Source organism: Chanodichthys erythropterus, chromosome 17 (assembly GCF_024489055.1).
Source record: "Chanodichthys erythropterus isolate Z2021 chromosome 17, ASM2448905v1, whole genome shotgun sequence".
Taxonomy (NCBI): domain Eukaryota; kingdom Metazoa; phylum Chordata; class Actinopteri; order Cypriniformes; family Xenocyprididae; genus Chanodichthys; species Chanodichthys erythropterus.
Genome location: NC_090237.1, coordinates 34,207,406 through 34,227,741, shown reverse-complemented (window position 1 = coordinate 34,227,741; position 20,336 = coordinate 34,207,406). Strand labels below are relative to the sequence as shown.

At 38.4% G+C, this 20,336-nt stretch overlaps 3 protein-coding genes across 3 annotated transcripts in view; all 3 read right to left on the bottom strand.

Annotated features, from left to right (window-relative positions):
• LOC137004645 (claudin-4-like) overlaps positions 1–20,336 on the bottom strand; it is a 46,986-nt gene that overhangs the window by 18,694 nt on the left and 7,956 nt on the right. The window contains exon 2 of the mRNA XM_067365174.1: positions 17,050–17,208. The gene's annotated coding sequence lies outside the window, so the exon portion shown is untranslated. The remainder of the gene's footprint in view (positions 1–17,049; positions 17,209–20,336) is intronic.
• cldnf (claudin f) lies at positions 42–3,207 on the bottom strand. Its single transcript, XM_067365178.1, has 2 exons — positions 2,692–3,207; positions 42–1,118 (listed from the first exon to the last, which is right to left on the bottom strand). Exons 1-2 carry the CDS (start codon positions 3,170–3,172, stop codon positions 352–354), a joined length of 1,248 nt encoding a protein of 415 aa, XP_067221279.1. The 5' UTR covers positions 3,173–3,207; the 3' UTR covers positions 42–351.
• cldna (claudin a) lies at positions 15,092–16,196 on the bottom strand. The gene has a single exon (XM_067365176.1). The coding sequence runs from the start codon at positions 16,132–16,134 to the stop codon at positions 15,514–15,516; it is 621 nt and encodes a 206-aa protein (XP_067221277.1). The 5' UTR covers positions 16,135–16,196; the 3' UTR covers positions 15,092–15,513.

Here is a 20,336-nt window from a genome sequence, read left to right as displayed (position 1 = left end):
AAGTAAAAAAAAAAAAAAAAAACATCAGTGAAGGCTTGATTTACAGAAAGTCAACAACACAACAGTACTCACAAATTTCACCTTATGTGTTGAAACATACATACTGTATATTCATTTGCCAATTAGCATTACAACATCTCTGCCAGTAAAACAACTGGAATGAGTGGAGAAAGTGGACAAACAAGTTTTACCAAATCATCTCCATTCACAGGCTAGCAAACAATAAGACACTGCAAGCAAGTCGCTAAATCAATTTGTTGTTGTATATATACATTTTATTCAACCAAACACTAAAGTACAGAGGAGCACTGTTTTAGAAGTGTCAGTAAAAGTAAAAAAATGGTCCATTAGCTAAAGATATTGTCCCGGAACAGACGAGTAAGCTGGGGCTGGATAAGGTTTGTTAGGAATGTAACTTCCAGCATATGCTACACTAGGTGCATATGTTTTGGCAGGCATATAAGCTCCAGGAGGCCCATACATAGGTCCTTGGTAGGGGTACATGCCTGGGTAACTTGGATATATATCTTCACTCGGTGGACAGGAAGTACACAGAATGATCCCTCCAAACAGAAGAAACGCTGAGGCGCCCCAGCCTATGTATATGGATGCACCAATCTCCCTCTTTTGTGTCTCAATTGTGAGAACATTCTGGAAATCTGAGATGGTGACGGCGGCAGACCAGCAGACCGGAATAAGACAGGCGACTCCAGCTATAATGCAGAGGATGCCACCCAGGATCAGCACTTTGGCCATGGAGGACTCTTTCTTCAGACAGCTACTGCACTGGCCACCCACAAATGTCAGTAGCATTCCAATGCAGCCGATCACTATTGCAATGATGGTCAACGCACGCGCCGCTTGCAAGTCCTGAGTCAGTCGCATTATTGAGTCTTGGACTTTACACTGCATCTGTCCTGTGCTCTGCATTACACAGTTCATCCACAAGCCGTCCCAGACAATCTGGCCCGTGACAATGTTGGCACCAATGTACGAAGTGACACGCCACATGGGAATGCCACAACAGACACATATACCAACAAAACCAATGAAGCACAGGGTCTGGCCAGAAACCTCTTTAGCAATCCTTCCCATGATGTTGGCACAATCAAAATCAGCTGTTTGTCTGGTCTTAATCCATGTGTGTCTGAGAAACAAGCAGGAAGTGGTGGCCTGTTTGACACAGATCCTCATTTGGGAGGAGTCTTGCAGAGTTGTTTGTTTAATCCTGCCGAACAAGATTCCAAAGCAAGTTTCTTAAAATATGCAGCCTACTCAGTGCTTTCCGTGAAGATGTATTGTTTTTGGTTGCATATAGCTGCTTTAATTTTAGTCACTCTTGACTGTGTCAAATGTGTGTCAATGATTTGTCCTTGATTCTCTCAGATGAGTGGAAGTTAATTACAAATGAACGAATACTGCTGTTTAACACATTATTTTAAATGAAATCGATATTTGAAATAGGAGAAATGCTGTAACAACTGTATATTATTACAGTACATGCTTTAGGATAGTAGCATAAATTAACTACTTTAAAAAAATAGAGCTTAAGCAGTGTTTTATAGACAAGGTGACAGCTAGTTTTGGAATGTTTATTCTTTATTTTGGGTTATAGTGCCTTCTAAAGGATCTTAACAGAGTGTTTATAATTTGGACCCATTAATCATTACAGAAGATTCCAAGCCATGAATTTCCATCACTGAAATTAAAATCTCACTAATATTATGCAGTGACAACTGTTTCACCGAGCAATGACATTCCAATGAATGTGGAACATGACAAATACTATCTGTCTATCTATCTTTACTATCTATCTGTGTTTAAAGAGGCAAATGCCATCAGATTCATTCATAATTATTTTTTATTTATTTATTTTTAGAGAAAACATTGTAAAAGTATATTGTAAGTGTACTGTTGCCCAAGAGTTTTTAAACTTGCGTGAACTTTTGTTTTAATTAAAACCCTACATCACAGTCTGAAGACTTTGGATACATTGTTATCTATTGATGCCTGTACATTATGACAAAAATACATAATATACATGACAAAAATACAGAATAATGCAAAAGGTATTATTGTAGAGATTGTAAATAAATAAACCTATTTATAATCCCACAATAAAATCTGTAATATGTACATTTATGCATTTGGCCAACACTTTTATCCAAAGGAACTTTCACTGCATTTAGGTTATACATTTTAGCAGTTCAAGCATTCCCATGATGTTTCTAGCACTTTGTTTGAGCTACTGGAATACCAACATAAAAAAGAACATTTTTACAGAATATTTTACAGGATTCATCCTAAGGAAAGTATTAAATGATATATGTAGTGGCATACTTAACATACTCTTTTCAAAGATGTGTATTGATAATTCTTTACAATTGTGATGAGGAAGAAGGAAAATGTTACACTATTCCATGTAAAAAAACAATGTCTCAAGTAATTCTACAGATGAATTGTTGACATACAGTAATCAGCTCTGTGAGCTCAATGCAGTTGCAATATATTTTAAGGCCAGTCATATGGGTTCTGCATCTTAGACAAATTCTCTCGGAGTAGAACTGGACCTCACAGCAGTAAACTTGGGGTTGTAGATGCGTTCTTGCTTTGGCGGGCAGTTCCAACAAAGTATTCCTCCTCCCAGTAAGAGCAACCCTGCAGATCCCCAGCCGATATACAGAGCTGCACCCAACTCCCTCCGCTGGGCCTCCACCATCAATGGATTATAGAAGCTCTGTATGATCGTGTTTGCTGACCATGACACTGGGATCAGACAAAGAAGTCCAGAAACAATGAAGAGAATCCCTGCAATGATGCATGCCTTTGCTTTAGACCTTGGGTCCTCAATACAGTTGGTGCACTTCCCACCAGCCATAGAAATTACGATTCCACAGAGTCCAGTCAAAATAGAGATGATGATCATGGCCCGGCCTGCTTGAAGGTCAGAACTGAGCGCCAGCATGGAGTCATAGACTTTACACTGCATTTGTCCAGTGCTCTGTACCACACAGTTCATCCACATGCCCTCCCAGATGATCTGTGCTGTGACAATGTTGGCCCCAATGAATGCAGACACCCTCCACTGGGGCAAAGCACACACGATAATGACCCCCAGCCAACCCAGCATGGCTGTGGCCATGCCCATAATCTGGAGTCCTTGGGAGACCATTTTTAAATCACAGGCCTGCCTTTACAGTGATAAAGTAGCCAAAAGTGTTAAAACCAGACATGTTTGCCATTTATAGGAAATGTTTGAATGGGCGGAGTTTGGTTGTCCTGAGCTGATGATTTCTATGGAGAGCCCCTATGATTTTCACATTTGGCTGATTACACTATAAACACAAAACAAGAGGAGCTGACAAAGCAGAGCAACACTTCAAGGTCCTTCAAAGACAGTTAAAAAAAAACTTCAAAATGACCTTGCATTGACAATAAACTGTGAAAACATATGGCCTTTAGATGGGTGCACTTACGAAAAAGAAGTATACTTCAAGTTAATTTTATGTAATATAACTTAAGTAATGTTGAAGTATATTTTAAGTATACTTTATGTTGTAAGTATACTAATATAAATATACTACTAGACCAGTATACTTGTAGTGTACTTAGAAGTATACTCTCAGTAAACTATATTGTTTAGTAGTTTTATACTGCAAGTTTACTTAAGTATTCTTTAAAGGGGCTATATGTAGGAATGACACCCAGTGGTCGAAATAAGTACTGCAGTCCAAATTCAAAATATTGTTTGCCCCGCCCCCTCCCTCAAAGACACTGGTTGCCAGCTTGAGGACACGCAACAAGAGGGAGCACAATTAACAATAAAATCTGAAGAGACTTACTCACTGTAAGTTGATGAGTTGATTTATCTGTGTTTTAATATAAGGGTTTTTAGTTCATGTAGAAAATGCGATTCTCTGACCCAGTTTGTTTGCTGGTTTCCATGGTTGCAATATGCAGTGTTTTCTGTCAACTGGCAACCTGTAATGTCGAAATACTATTGGATAAACTGGCAGCACATGGTTTCGCACAGACTAAATCAAATGCTGCGTTCACGTCACCTCCTATTTACCGGAATCTTGAGATAACAACACGTGATGTTATATTCGGAGCTGTTCACATCCTTTTGGTCCTTGGACTGGGAATTATGCATTTCTATGGCACCACTATCAATGCCTACATGAATCTACAGTGGTCAGGTGGTACAGCGGCCACGTGGTACATGTGGGAGCTTTCAGAAAATTCTGAGCTTACGAGCTGTAATTACGAGCTCTACGGGGACGTGAATGCTTTTTACAAGCTAGAATCTCATAACTACAGGAATGACGAGGCCGCGTGAACGCACCTAAAGACAGACATTCCAACACGGAATGCACATTTCAAAGTAGAATGTCTGGCTGTATCATTGTTTTTCTAAGAAACAAGTAGGTGAAATTAGCATGTGTCCTAAATATCTGTAAACATATTGACATATTTTTATGCTTTATTTTTAAAAATGAAAATCTTACATATAGCCCCTTTAAGTGAACATAACATCATACTTACAGTTTTGAACTTATATGCTGTTTAATGTTTGATGATTGCGTTTTTACATTTGCGTTAGCAGTCTACTACCAATTGTTTCTTCTTCTTCACATGTGTTTTGATCTGGAGATTCTGTACTATTTCAGAAGATGCGTAATAGCGCCCCTTACTGTATAACATTGAAAACAAGGCTAGCCAAAAAATTCTGTTAAAGGGATAGTTCACCCAAAAATGAAATTTCTGTCATTAATATACTTACCCTTATGTCGTTCAAAACCTGTAAGACCTTCATTCATCTTTGGAACACAAATTATATTTTTGATGAAATCCAAGAGTTTTTTTTTATTTCCCATAAAAAGCAATGAAATTACCACATTCAGGGCCAGATTTACTAGCTTGTGCCAACACAAACCCTCCTTTGGTGTTAAAAATGTACTGTCAGGATTTACTAAAGACATGCAGTGATAGCACTGAAAAGGCGTTTGCTTACATCGGCAGCGTCTGTGTCCAAAGTTGCCCTGACACACCAAACCGACGCTAAACAGCCGACGGCACATAAGTTCTGCGCCTGCGTGAGATGAAATGCCTTTCCGAAACAGCAGGCGGCAGTAGCTGAACAGCCAATCAGAATGATCCAATGGCCCGACGAGCTCCAACGCCGATTAAACATGTCGAATCGGCCGAAAAAAGGCAGACGAGGACCAACTTCAGCTGACGCTGCGGAACACACTGAGAAAACTTAGTCGGCCGACGAAGAAAAAAAGGCCCGACGGCCGACCGTCGGCTTGTTGTGTTCCTGCCTTCAGACGCTAAATTTATGGTAGGAGAGTATTTAAATGAATCACGCAATGTGATTTACTAAGATTTGCACTTGTCAGTTTACTGGTATTTGCCCCATTATTTAACGCCCCATAAAAGCATGTCTTAAAACAGACAGTAATTTTGCAGTAGATTGCATTGGTCTTTATGGAAATGAGGTGTTGCATCTGTGTTCTCTCTGTGTGTGCCTTGTCAGTAAATCACACAAAGAAATTTCCACTCCCAACAGCACTTTTATGGAATTGTGCTCTAACGCTAATTTGCACTGTTTAGTAAATCTGGTCCACAAAGTCCAGAGAAGTAGTAAAGACATGGTTAAAATAGTCAACATGACTACAGTGGTTCAACCTTAATGTTATGAAGCAACAAGAATACTCTTTGTGCGCAAAAAACAAAACAAAGAAAACAACTTTATTCAACAATTTTTCCTCTTTCCTGTCAGTTTCCTATGCAGTTTGCACAGTGAACACAGCGAGCTTCCGTGTTTACATCAAAACTCCGGCTCAGTATTGACCGAGGCTGTTCATGTGAGCACAACGATACATGCGTGTGATACTGACGCAGGAGCCAGCCAACACAGAGTCAGCGTTCGCTGTTCAGCCACTAAACAATATTTTCAAACAATGTAAGTTTATAAGTCAGTATGTGAAACTATGTGATAAGACATTATGTAAAACTATGTGAAAAAAGTATTTAATAAGCTAAAAGGTAAACACATCCACAAACCAAGTATACTCAGAACACTTATTTTTAATTTTAAGTATATGTCGATCAAAAGATTGAGTACAAGTAGAAGTCTAGTATACTTAAGTTCAATTTTAATATTTCTGAGAAGTACATAAAAAGTAGACTGAAAGTATACTTTCCTATTTTTAGTTTAAAAGAAGTATACTAATAGCAAATTTCTGTAATAAACTTCTTCGGGTGATTATGGTTGGAAATATATAGGGCTATTGCATGATTTCTTTACCTTTTTTTGATGAAGTAGATAAGTGCTGAGAAGCATACAAAAAGCACCTTGGAGAAACTCAACAGCAGTGCAAAATATAAATAAAAAAAAGAGCAGAAAAGCTGAGCGCATGTGGCGAAAGACAAAACTTGAAATTCACGATATCAGCTATAAAGATAGCCTTCGTGCTTTCAATGTGGAACTAGGCAAAGCTTAGACAGAACTCGCACCCGCATTCTTTTTGCTACTGTAGAGAGACTAACAACCCCGCCAAATCAGATTCCCAGTGAAATGTTCTCAGACAGTAAATGCAGTTTGCTTCCTTCTTGTCTATGAAAATCAATAATATCAGACAGGCAATCAGCACATCCTTGAGCTGCATTGGGGTCAAACAGATCAGATCACAAATTCAGAAAGTAGCTATTATGTCTGATTTCAAAGCAATTGATGGTAAAATTTTGGAAGAAAGAGTACAGCATCTTAAAACATCAACCTGTGGCCTTGACACACTTCTCGCATCTTTTTTCAAAAGTGTGTTTAACTGTTTAGAAGTAAATCTCCTAGAAGTGGTAAACGCCTCACTTCTTTCTGGGACTTTTCCAAACTCCCTGAAAACTGCAGTGGTTAAACTCCTGAAAAAGAGCAACCTGTATAACACCATATTGAACAACTACAGACCAATCTCAAATTTTCCTTTCATATGCAAGATCATTGAAAAAGTTGTTTTCAGTCAGCTGAACAAATTCTTAAGCTTCAACAACTTTCAATCTGGTTTTCGACTACATCATCATAGCACAGAGACAGCGCTCTTACACTCTAAAAAAGGCTGGGTTAAAAACAACCCAAGATGGGTTAAATATGGACAAACCCAGCAGTTTGGGTTAAAGGGCACCTATTATGCCCTCTTTCACAAGATGTAATATAAGTCTCTGGTCTGGTCAAGTTTCAGGTTAAAATACCCCACAAATTTGCCCCTATTTGGGGGTGAGCAAAAACATGCCTTATATTACTATATTGCTGGCTGAAAAACTAAATCCAAATTTGGTTGAAAAAAATGGCTGGGTAAAAACAACCCAATCTCTGATTTTGTCCATATTTAACCCAGTGGACATCCATGACATTCGGAGTCCTTCAAGGTTCAATTCTTGTACCGTTCCTGTTCAACTTATATATGCTGCCACTGATCCAAATAATGAGAAGCACCAAATTGCATATCAATAGTTAAGCAGATGACACCCAGATTTACGTAGCCCTATCACCTAACGACTACAGCCCCATTGACTCCCTGTGCCAATGCATTGATGAAATTAAAAATTGGCTATGCCAAAACTTCCTTCAGTTAAACAAAGTCATTGAAACAAAGATGAAGATCTCAAGGTGAAAGCATACCTTAACTCTGTAGGGGTCAGACAACTAAAAATCAAGTCAGGAATCTTGGTGTGATTTTGGAGTCAGACCTGAGTTTCAGTAGTCATATAAAAGCAATAACTAAATCAGCATATTATCATCTCAACAATATTGCAAGAATTAGTTGCTTTGTCTCCAGTCAAAGCTTAGAGAAACTTGTTCATTCTTTCATCACTAGCAGGTGGATTATTGTAATGGACTCTCTTGGGAAAGCCAGTGAAGAGTCATTGGCCTTCCCAAAAAGATGATGTGATATGAACATATTACACCAGGTCCTTGCACTGGCTTCCAGTTGCATTTAGAATTGATTTTAAAGTACTGTTACTTGTTTATAAATCTCTCAATAGTCTATGACCTCTATACATTGCAGATATGCTCATAGAATATAAACAGATCACTAAGATCATCAGGATCAAGTCACTTAGAAATACTGAGGGTTCACTCAAAGCAAGGAGAGTCTGCTTTTAGCTGTTATGCTAGCCGCTTCCTGAAGAGATCAGATGTGCTCCAACAGTAGTCACATTTAATATATAAATTATATCAATCTTGTATGCATGTTCTTTTTATTTCTGACTGTTTTAATGCATTTTAAATTTTGCTGTCTGGTTGAAAGAGCTGGGAGAATTAGGAAGTAAGCATCTGTTATCCCTGAATGGAGCTCTGGACAGAGGAAGATTTGTCTGTAAGAGTACTGTTTAAACACACAGCTACCTGACAAATATAAATATTTTTACAGTTATCCCTCTGATGTGAGGAAGATCCATTTAGATCTTCTCTGATGGATAGATCTGGTAAGATCTGCTCTGATGGAAAACAAAATGGAGTTAGCCCTGGTGGTTCCAGGAAGATTTGTCTGCAAGGGTACTGTTTAAACGAACAGCTACCAGTTTTTATTGTTATTTTTATTTCTTATGCATTCCATTGTTATTATTATGTATTTGTTTCCTTTTTATGTAAAGCACTTTGAATTGCTATTGTCTACTAAATGTGCTATATAACTTAAATTGCCTTGCCTTCCCTTACGAAAAAGAAGTGTACTTCAAGTTAATTTTATGAAGTAAACTTAAGTAATGTTTAGGTATATTTTTGAGTGTACTTTATGTAGTAAGTATACTAATATCAATGTACCAGTAGTATACTTGTAAGTGAACTATTTCAATACTGCTTGTGACTAAATTGGCCTAGTTTTAGTATATAAAAAGTATACAATTAAGTGTAATTTAAGTGTAACAGTAGTAAACTTTAAGTGCACAACTAGTTCACAATTAAGTTTCTCATTTGTACTGCATCTGTACTACAAGTGAACTCATAAGTATACAAGTAGTTTGCTATTTTAATACTAGTAGTACATCTTTTGTTTATTTGTTTACTTTGAAGTGTACTCTCAATAAACTAATATTTTAGTAGTTTTATACTGCAAGTATACTTGTACATTTTCTTTAGGATAACATAACATCATACTTACAGTTTCCTATTTCTATATTATTTCTACATTTTAAATATATTTCAGTGTTCCTAGTTAGGTATTATATTTTTATACTTGAAATATACCTTTAACTGCACTTTAAATCTTTCCATTTAAAAAAAAAAAAAAAAATCTAGCTTCATGAATCATTTCTTATCAACACTTGAATGTAGGTGTTTCATTAAAAAAAGCAACATTTTATTTTTATACTTGAAATATACCTTTAACTGCACTTTAACTCTTTCCATTTGAAAAACATTTTATTCTAGATTCATGAATCCTTTCATAAAGGGGGGGTATCACACACAGTTTCTGCCAATGAATGTGGATAAGTTTCATTTAAAAAAGCAACATTTTAAACAAAAAGCTGAGAAAATTGCATCTCTGTGAAAGACTTCATCCGGATGGGATTCAGAACTGTGATCAAAACAGAGTAGATCAAGTTCATCAACACCCCCAAAGCTTCACAGTCTTCTAACTTGTCCTGAGTCGACATTTCATTTAGTAACATTAGGCAGTTTTGATTTATATGCTGTTTAATGTGATGATCACATTATTTTACATTTGCATTAGCAATCTTATATCATTTGTTTCTGCTTCTTCTTTGCCTGTGTTTTGATCAGGAGATCCTGTACTCTTTCAGAAGAAGCATAACAGCGGCCCCTACAGTATAACAGTGAAAACATGGATAGCTAGAAAATTCAGTCAGTGGCGGAAGAAAAAGTAAAGTAGATTTGAAGTAAATTCCTATGTACACTGTCATGAGCCGGGTTTGATTCTCTCCTTTTTTCCCTCTGCCTTCATTACCTATTGGTCTCAGCTGCTTGTCATTACTATTGGCATTCGTGCTGATTGCTGTCTCACCTGTTGCTCTTCTTCTCTGATTTTCTCTGCTATTTCTCTGTGCTGTTTTCCTTCTCTCTTTGTCGGATACTTAAATACCTGTTCATGGCGTTATCTCTCTGTTCTCCGTCAGATGCCCGTAACCTTTGTTTGTGTGTGCGTCTCAGTCTTTGTCCCAGTCACAGTAGCCGCCTTGTGAACCATCCTTTTGAGCATTCTAGTCCTCGGACCTGGTATCTTCCAACTGCCAGGCGTTGTTCTCTCCATCTACAACCCGAGGCGCTTCCAGATCTGAGGACGAGCTACTGTTCTCTGTGGACCATCGCCTGTGACTGCTACTTGTTTTCACCGTTGTGATTTCCAGCTGCGAGCGGCCCTTTGTGATGGCGCTTGGAAGGATGCCTATGTTATACTGTGTGGATTGAGAATCACCTCTGGGTCTTCTGCTTCATAACAGAATCATCGGACCAAATGGACCTGGCGAATTTGGCATCCATTTGTTCCTCCATCAGATGGCAGAGAATTTTGTTGGGCAGACACGAGCAAGAGCTCTCTGCAGCCAGGCACGCAGTGGAGAGTCTCGCTGCCCAGGTAACGGACTTGAATAGTTGCCTACAGTGTCTTCACTGAGATCAGCCTAATCCACCGACTTCCTGCGGAGCTTCCAAACCGAGAGTCAACAACCCCCCGCATTATTCGGGTGAGCCCACCGAATGCAGAGCTTTTCTGACCCAATGTGAGGTTGTTATTTCCCTTCAGCCCACTATGTATGCGGCTGACCGTGCCAGGATTGCTTTTGTCATTTCTCTGTTGACTGGAAGGGCGCGTGACTGGGCTACGGCTGTCTCGGAGGTGGAGGCTGCCTGTTGTCACTGTTTCATTGCTTTTAAGGAGGAGATGATCAAAGTATTCCATCAATCCGCTTTTGGACGCGAGGCTTCTCATCTGCTCGCTGTGCTGCGTCAGGGGAAACGTTCCGTTCCTGACTATGCCATCGAATTCCGCCCTCTTTCCCCGACTTGTGAGTGGAATGAACCAGCCCTGACTGCTCGTTTCCTAGAATGATTGAACTTCGATCTCAAGGATGAGATCTATGCACGTGAAGTCCCCGCTGCGTTTGATCAGCTGGTGGAATTAGCTATCAGACTGGACAAGCGAACTGACTTACGGCGCCAATGTGCCATCTGTACCACCCACTCCTCTTCCTGCTGCTGAGATTCAGTTCGAAACTGCACAGTTTCCCGAACCCGTGCAGGTGGTGGGGATTCAGACTGCTCCTGACGAATGCCAGCGCCGCGTTTTGCATAGGCCATGCACGTACTGCGGCCATTCAGACCTGAACTCCCGTAAACTCCCCTCTGCTAAGGAGATAGCTCAGATTGTCTTCGAACACGTTTTCCGTTTGCATTGTCTCCCTTCAGATATTGTTTCTGACAGGGGGTCTCAATTTGCGTGTCAGTTTTGGAGGGAGTTTTGCCGACAGATTGGCACTCCTGCCAGCTTGTCGTCAGGGTTCCATCCTCAAACTAATGGTCAAGCCGAACACACAAACCAAATTCTGGGTCATATGCTCCGCACTTTGGCTTTTTGTAATCCCTCATCATGGAGCGAACAATTGCCGTGGGTTGAATACGCCCATAATTCATTTCCTTCGTCAGCCACAGGGTTATCACCCTTTCAGTGTTGTCTCAGGTACCAACCACCACTGTTCTCCTCCCAAGAGACAGAGGCCTCCTTCGCTCTTGCCAGTCCTCTTCCTAGGGGGCGCCAGAGGGTGCTCCTCGGGGGAGGGGTACTGTCATGAGCCAGGTTTGATTCTCTCATTTTTTCCCTCTGCCTTCATTGCCTGTTGGTCTCAGCTGCTTATCATTACTATTGGCATTTGCGCTGATTGCTGTCTAACCTGTTGCTCTTCTTCTCTGATTTTCTCTGCTATTTTTCTGTGCTATTTTCCTTGTCTATTTGTTGGATATTTAAATACCTGTTAATGGCATTATCTCTCTGTTCTCCGTCAGATAGCCAGCATTTTTGGTGGCCCACAAGAACTCGTGATGTGCGGCGGTTCGTGGCCTCTTGTGCTATTTGTGCTCAGACAAAGTCGAGTAGTTCTCCCCCCACGGGACTACTTAGGCCGCTTCCTATTCCGTCATGTCCATGGTCTCATATTGCTATGGATTTCGTGACAGGGCTTCCGTTGCCTGCCAATAATACAGTCATTCTGACTATTGTTGACCGCTTTTCTAAAGCCGCCCACTTTGTTCCACTCTGTAAACTCCCCTCTGCTAAGGAGACGGCTCAGATTGTCTTCGAACATGTTTTCCGTTTGCATTGTCTCCCTTCAGATATTGTTTCTGACGGGGCCACAATTTGCGTGTCAGTTTTGGAGGGAGTTTTGCCGACAGATTGGCGCTTCGGCCAGCTTGTCGTCAGGATTCCATCCTCAAACTAATGGTCAAGCCGAACACACAAATCAAATTCTGGGTCATATGCTCCGCACTTTGACTTTTCGTAATCCCTCATCATGGAGCGAACAATTGCTGTGGGTTGAATACGCCCATAATTCGCTTCCCTCGTCAGCCACAGGGTTATCACCCTTTCAGTGTTGTCTCTGGTACCAATCACCTCTGTTCTCCTCCCAAGAGACAGAGGCCTCTGTTTCCTCAGTCCAAGTGTTTATACAACGTTGCCAACGTACCTGGAAGACCGTCTGGCTGTGCCAGAATAGAGAGCGTTTACGGCGTACCGCCAATCGTCGTCGTGACAAAGCGCCCAGATACATTTGTGGTCATTTACCCCTACAATGCGCCTCTCAAAAAATAGCGCCTCACTTCATCGGCCCCTTTCCTATAGTCAAGATTCTTAGTCCTGCTGCCGTCAAACTCAAGCTACCTCCCAACATGCGACTTGTCCACCCTGTGTTCCACATATCTTGTATTAAGCCGGTTATTCTCGCTCCTGCCCGACCCACCCATTGTTCTGTTCTTGTCGAGGGTTCTCCTGTTTACAGGATCAGGAAACTGCTGGATGTGCGCCGCCAGGGGCGTTGTCATCAGTATCTAGTCGAATGTGAGGGTTACGGTCCCGAGGAGAGGAGCTGGGTTTGCTCATCGAGGACTTCCTTCGCTCTTGCATGTCCTCTTCCTCTATCTCTCTGTTCTCCGTCAGATACCCGTAACCTTTGTTTGTATGTCTGTCTCAGTCTTTGTCCCAGTCACAGTAGCCGCCTTGTGAACCATCCTTCTGAGCTCTCTAGTCCTCGGACCTGGTATCTTCCAACTGCCAGGCGTTATTCTCTCCATCTACAACCCGAGGTGCTTCCAGATCTGAGGTCGAGCTACTGTTCTCTGCGGACCATCACCTGTTGCTACTTGTTTTCACCTTTGTCATTTCCAGCTGCGAGCAGCCCTTTGTGACGGCGCTTGGCAGGCTGCCTATGTTATGCTGTTTGGAATGAGAATTAAAACACTGTTAACTTGCTCTCTCGCCTCTGGGTCTTCTGCTTCATAACAGTACATTACCAGTGGACTAGCCTACACAAAAATTCAGATACTCAGAATTATGAACATATCTGTTTTCTTTATAAATCAATATTTTCAAACAATGTAAGTTTGTAAACATGACATCACAACAAAAGCTATATGAAAAAGCATTTAAAGGCAACTCGAACAAATGATTAAACACAACTACAAACCACTTAAAATACTTAATTATACTTTTATGTATATCTCAATCAAAAGATTGAGTACAAGTATACTCCAAATATAATTTAAATACACTTTTCTGTACAAATCAAGTATACAAGTACAATTAAGTATATTTCTGTGAAGTACATAAAAAGTAGACTGAAAATATACTTTCTTATTTTTATTTTAAAAGAAGTATATTAATAGCACACTTGAATAAACTTATTTTTCGTAAGGGTTGCCTTGCCTTGATTAATTGTGGTCTATAATAGCTGAAGTGAGCTATCTGTTAGCTTTTCATCTCAATGGCAATGACTGGTTTATAAACTGCACTTTTATGTATGTGACAAGTATGTGACCTGACCTATATATGTGGCCATCTTTGCTTTATAGGCATAGGTTACAAGATCATTTGCTACAGACAGTGTTGCCAGATTGGGTGGATTTCTGCCAATTTGGGCAGTTTTGAATTTGATTGTGCAGATAAAAATTGGTTTGGGCAGGTGGACAAAATTTGACATACTGTAGTTCTATCTGAAGTTAAAGCGCAACATTAGTAAGCACATTATTAATATCATTTATTTTTTGAACACGAATGACTCATTTCTGGCTTTTATGGTGTGTGCGAGGGTTAAAGTTTGTTAATTTCTTGACTGTAACTCTTTAATAGTTTCTACATGTTTCATGTTCTACATGAATCTTTGGTAACACTTTAGAATACTGATCCTTTATTAATGAATAACTACACAGGAACAAATGAATAATGCATTATTAACACTCTAGTAACTACTATTAACTAACAAGAGAGTTATCATGTTTCTCACATTAGAATACTGATCCAAATAATTAGCAATTCCTTCTGAAGGATTTGGGAATACTTCAGTAATTACTAGTGGGTTACCATGACCTTTACTTTAGAATTAATTATACATTATGCATTATTTACATTAATTATGAACCTGTATATAGTAGTTCTTAGTAGTTCTCTGGGAGGTATGAAAAAAAAAAAAGTAGTTACTGATTAACTAATAGTGAACTACTACCTTCAACTGAGCACTATTACTTACTAATTCATTAATCAGAGTTTCTTGTTAGCTAATAGTAGTTACTAGAGTGTTAATAATACATTACTCATTTGTTCCTGTGTAGTTATTCATTAATGAAGGATCAGTATTCTAAAGTGTTACCGAATCTTTTACTTCCCAGAAGTTTTGACACCTCCCAATTATCTTAAAGTAATATTACTCAATTACATATCAGATAATAATTGGGAACAGAGTCTTTCTAAACAAAGAGTACAAATTTAAATGAGTTTGCTGATTTTCATCATTTATAAATAATTGATATATATGCAAAAATCCACTTTTAACTGTGTAATGAGGCACAAGAAACTCATTTCAGTGTTTGTAAAGAATTTATTTGTTACAATGTGCATAGTTGAAATGTTTTGTAGCATATAACAGAAATCTGTCACAAAAAAACAAACAAACAACAACAACAACAAAAAAACAAACAATATGATTACATTTACATTTTATATAAATCCTTGACAGTTTAAGCACTTCCTCAGTGTGTGAAGCCAGATTTTTACAGTTCCCATTCCATTTTCTTTGGCAGTATTGTTCTGTTCAGCACTGTGACCTGATACATTCTTAGTATTTCACCATTTCTGTCATATCTTGGCAGCTGAATGCTAATTCAACTATGTGGTCAGTGATAGAACTTTCACATGCATGGTCAATTGTAACACCACAGGTCAAAAGCTGACCAAGGTACAATGTTCACAAATTATGCAGTTTGAATATCACTATTTGCAGTCCTCTTCACACATACCCTTTGGTTCCTCCGGGCCGAGCAGTGTACTTTGTGGTGTAATGATCTTGGGGAGGGCAATTTGCACAAAGCAGTGAGCCACCAATAATCAGCAGTGCCGAAGCAGCCCACCCAATAAACAATGAAGCTCCCAACTCTTTCTTTTGTGCACTGACGGTTAAAGGGTTGTAGAAGTCCCTTATAATTGTGTTGGCGGTCCAGCAGACTGGAATCAAACACAGAATTCCAGAGACGATGAAGATAGCTCCTGAAATAATGCCAACTTTGGCCTTGGCTCTCTCATCTTCAATGCAGTTGGTGCATTTCCCTCCAGCAGCTGCTAACAGGATTCCAACGACACCCACCAGGATGGAGATAATACACAAGGCACGAGCAGCCTGTAGATCTGAGCTGAGGGCAAGCATGGAGTCGTAGACTTTACACTGCATCTGTCCAGTGCTCTGCACCACACAGCTCATCCAAATTCCTTCCCAGGTAATTTGCGCTGTGACTATATTCTGTCCAATGAAAGCTGTGACAAGCCACATAGGGAGAATGCAAACCACAATTACCCCAATCCAGCCAATGACAGCCAGGGCTATGCCCACCATCTGCAAGCCTGCTGATACCATGCTAGAAAGCTTCTTTGCTTGTGTGTTGAAGTAAAAGGGAGTGAAAGAAAAATATGCTTCAGTCTGAGGAGCTGGTGAACCTGGGAATAAAGCGGGCCCTTTTATGCGATGTGAAACAAGGAGGGGCGGCACAGAGTCACTCTCAGGTACATCGTCACTGATTTGCCCCCTGGCCTGTGGTGTCATTGCTCAAGCAAATCCTAAAGGCGAGTCTTAACATGAGTGAGTGATAGGGTGGATTTCATTTTGCTGAATAGGACATTTTATGAATCATATATTCATTATTCATAGTTTTTGTGGAAAATAACATGATTCATGGTTCAACAATAGAAGTAATCCATAAGTGAAGACTAAAGAAACAAGGCAGACACAAATATATAATACAGAACATGGGTATCCAAGGCTTGTGAAGGCTAATGAAAGATGAAGTAACGTAATTAACTCTGGGCAATATGTTTAAAAGTTTAAAAGAGCATGAATTGTATTATAGGATATTAAAATATCAATTTACCCTCTAAAACACACACCCAAAATACGCTTAGTATTGATTCATTGTCTTTTGTCTTTACTAATTGCAGCTGAAGCTTTAGCTTAGGAGGCGGATTTTCCGTAATGCAAAAGATCTCACACATTTTATCTCTACTTAGAGATAATTATGCAACCATTAAATGAAGACAATTTTAATGAGTTTTACAGAATTAGTCATATCTAGCAAAGCATATTTCATGCCACCGTCTCACCAATAGGCTACTTCTCTTATTCTTTTTATCTCACAAAAAGACATAAACAGTGAAAGCAGAAAGATTAAGATGGCCACTACTTGAAGCTCCACAATCTTCCATTCTTCCAAATAAATTTTCTAAATAGTAGAATTTCTATAGAAACAAGGAAAAAAGCATGCTGTAGAATGCTGACCTGGTTTCCAATGTCCAGAGAAAGAGGTGGAATCTTTCCTGAAGCCACTGCAGCACTATATAGTTAAAAGAGCTAAAAAGTGTTCACTGTCCAAGGGTTTGCAGGGAACAAACATTAGAGGCACATGGTGAAGGGATGAAAATCAATCTCAGGTGTTTGCTGTGTAGAAAATGGAGGGAAAAAAGAGGGACAGAGTAAGGGATACTGATTGTTTCATGAATGAAAGAACGCTCTGTTTGGTGGCCAGAAGGACAAGAATGGCTCTATTTTACATGGCAGCTCATTAAAATCCCCTTGGCATGGAGAAAGAGGATACGGTTCCACACACATGGACACAGGTAAGGAATGTCTACAATTAAGGAATTGAAGAAAGATGGTCTGCCAACGATTGCCTTCTCAGATGGGTTATTTTGAAATTTTTGAAAGCATATTTGAGGCTGTAGTATCAAACATTTCAATACAAACATCAGAATTTATTAAACTGGCATTAAAAGATTATGTAATCACATGACAGTAATTTAGGTAATACGATAGTGAATCACATTTGATTAGGGTTATTTTTTTCAAACATCCACGGGAACAAATTTAATTACTAATTTAATTGGGTTTGTCCTATACGAACACATGGGTTAGAAGTTTCTACATGCTTAAGAACAGACTCTCAAAATCAGTGAGGCTCTTGTAAAAACCACCTGGCTGAGCTAGTTTTCAGGCAAATGAGTTTATTACACATGAGAAAATGTACAAGACACACACATGAACAGTTCATACTATGAGTTTTGTAATATTGTCAGAAGAACATTTTCCTTCTCTTTGGTAAGAAAGTGTAAAAATGTAATTCAAGTAAAAACAATTGGTAAAACTTTACAATTAGGACTAACATGATCTAACAGTGAGCAATATATCTTTACTGCATTTTTTTTTATTTTTTTTTTACCTGTTTTAATGTTAGTTAATACAAAGTTAAAAGATATAACTTTTGAACTTACCAATGTATTGGTAAATGTTGCGATTAACATTAAAACTAAGTTTAATAAATGCTAGAAGTATTGTTTACTGTTAGTTCATGTTTACTAATATAATTTTACTAATTAAATTTTATTGTACCACACAATAAGATATAGGAAACATAAATAAATTTGATTTATGTATTTATTGAATTACAGCGATGGGTAATGTTTTTACTTCTACTTTCAGCAGTGAGTCATTTGTCTCCACTCTCTGTTTACACCTGTGTCATTACTCGTGAAACTTTTAATAGTTTCTTCCTCCCGGGTGACAGGGGAGGGGCAGTGTGCGTGACGACAGAGAGTTTCACCCATGGGCTCTTGGGACAGGTACACAGAGTTTCTATGGATGATCAAGCCAGTGATAGTGATCTAGAAGAATGAAAAGACGGATGACTCAACAGTGCTTTCCAGTGATCAAGCAAGAACACACAACACTGAGAACACTTGATGATAATTAAAGACTGCTGAGTTTCTAAACAATTAACATATTAGACCAGGAAAAGAACAGAGGTCTACAAATCTTGGTAAAGCCCAACCGAAAATAAAGCTTAGATTTTTCTAGGATAAGAAGTGAATTTTTCTTCACTTCACAGAAGTTATATTTGATGTGTTTAAGACCAGAGGAAAGGAAATGTTTAAATTAGAATAAAATGCAAAAACTGAGAAACAATGGACAGGTTTGATAAAGCAAAAGTCAACAAATTAATAATTTCAAATTTTCATTTCTAATTTTCTGCCAAACCATTATTGACCAAATATCATTAAACCACATCACATTATATATTCAGTATATTTGTGATTTCCATTAAGAATGACATTTTTTCTGTAAAAGATCTTTCCCATAACAGAGTTGAACTACTGAGCTAAAGACTTTTGCATTATTTAAAGATGCATTATTTCAATATACTGGTTAATACCCATGTTTGTGAAATCAGATAAAGATAAAAATTCAGAAAAGCTTCTTTGAAGAAATACAGTTGGTGTTATTTTTTGTTAAAAATAACTAAATTAAAAATAATTGTTAAAAATAACTGAAAAATCTTCAAATACTAAACAAAAATATCTATTCCAGTTGTTTTTCCCTCCTACTCTGAGGAAGTCTTTAAGGCACATGCCTTCTGGCATCTCTTCTGATCATGAGAAACTACGGTGGAACAGGTTCACACTCCCACACAGGGTAAATATGATAGTTAAACAAGTCACAGAATGACAGTTCTCAGAAATGCTGTTCTAACCTTAAAGGCTTATTGCATAATATTATAAACATAACAACCTGTAGTCTGTTAAAAAAAAAAAAAAAAGGCTTCAACATTTGTTTATGTCATTTGTTTATCAGCTGTGACTGGCATATTCATAAGGCCAATGCTCACCTGTTAAATTCTTCTGTTGTTGCTTAACAAAACATCCATAACAAATCCTTTAACATGCACATGGTCCTGAACGTTGTACAATTGTAAAGTATATATTATATTTTTATTGTCATATTGGAAAATATTTTTAAGACATTTTTCATTGCTAAAGTTTGTCAGCATTGCTGTCAGGTTGTTCTCACAAAATCAAAACTGTTCAAGTAAAATGGGAGTTTGTTTAATGTTCTTCTTTAATGTTTTTTAATGTTGCTTTTTTTAATGATTAACATTATTATTATTATACAATATTATTATATTATTTGCTGCACACTCAAGAGAACTTTATACAAGAGAATAATTTAATATTATTAACTTTATTAGTGACACTACCAATTTAAAATAATTATTATTTATTATTAACAAAAGTTGAATTACTAAATCAAACTTTAAGACAAGCAAAACATTGATGAAACAAACAAGCAAACAGCAGTTATCTAGTAGCTCCCTCTATCAGCTAAATGCAAGAACTTAAACACACAACACTTGCTGAACACCACTGGCACGTACACAGAGAAAAGAATGACTGTATATAAAAAATAGTAAACATCTATGTATTGATTGGTGTTTTAGCCTTGATAACAAAAGTGAATCTTTTCAAGAAGAATGCTCTGGGAGAAATGATCTGAAGTGATCCAAAAACCAGTCAAATCTCTCCTTAGTCTGAAGTCTTGTAGATTCAACTCTCCTGAATCAATTGTTCTTGATCTGCTGTCACACAATAGCTGATCTGTGTGTAGTGGAATAATTATTTGTCTTCAGTTGATGGAATTCAGTTCTTTCAGGGAATCAAACACACTTTGTAGTCCCTATAGAGGTTCCATGATGTTGAAATCTGGGAAGTAATTTGACTTCATGAAATCAAAAACTA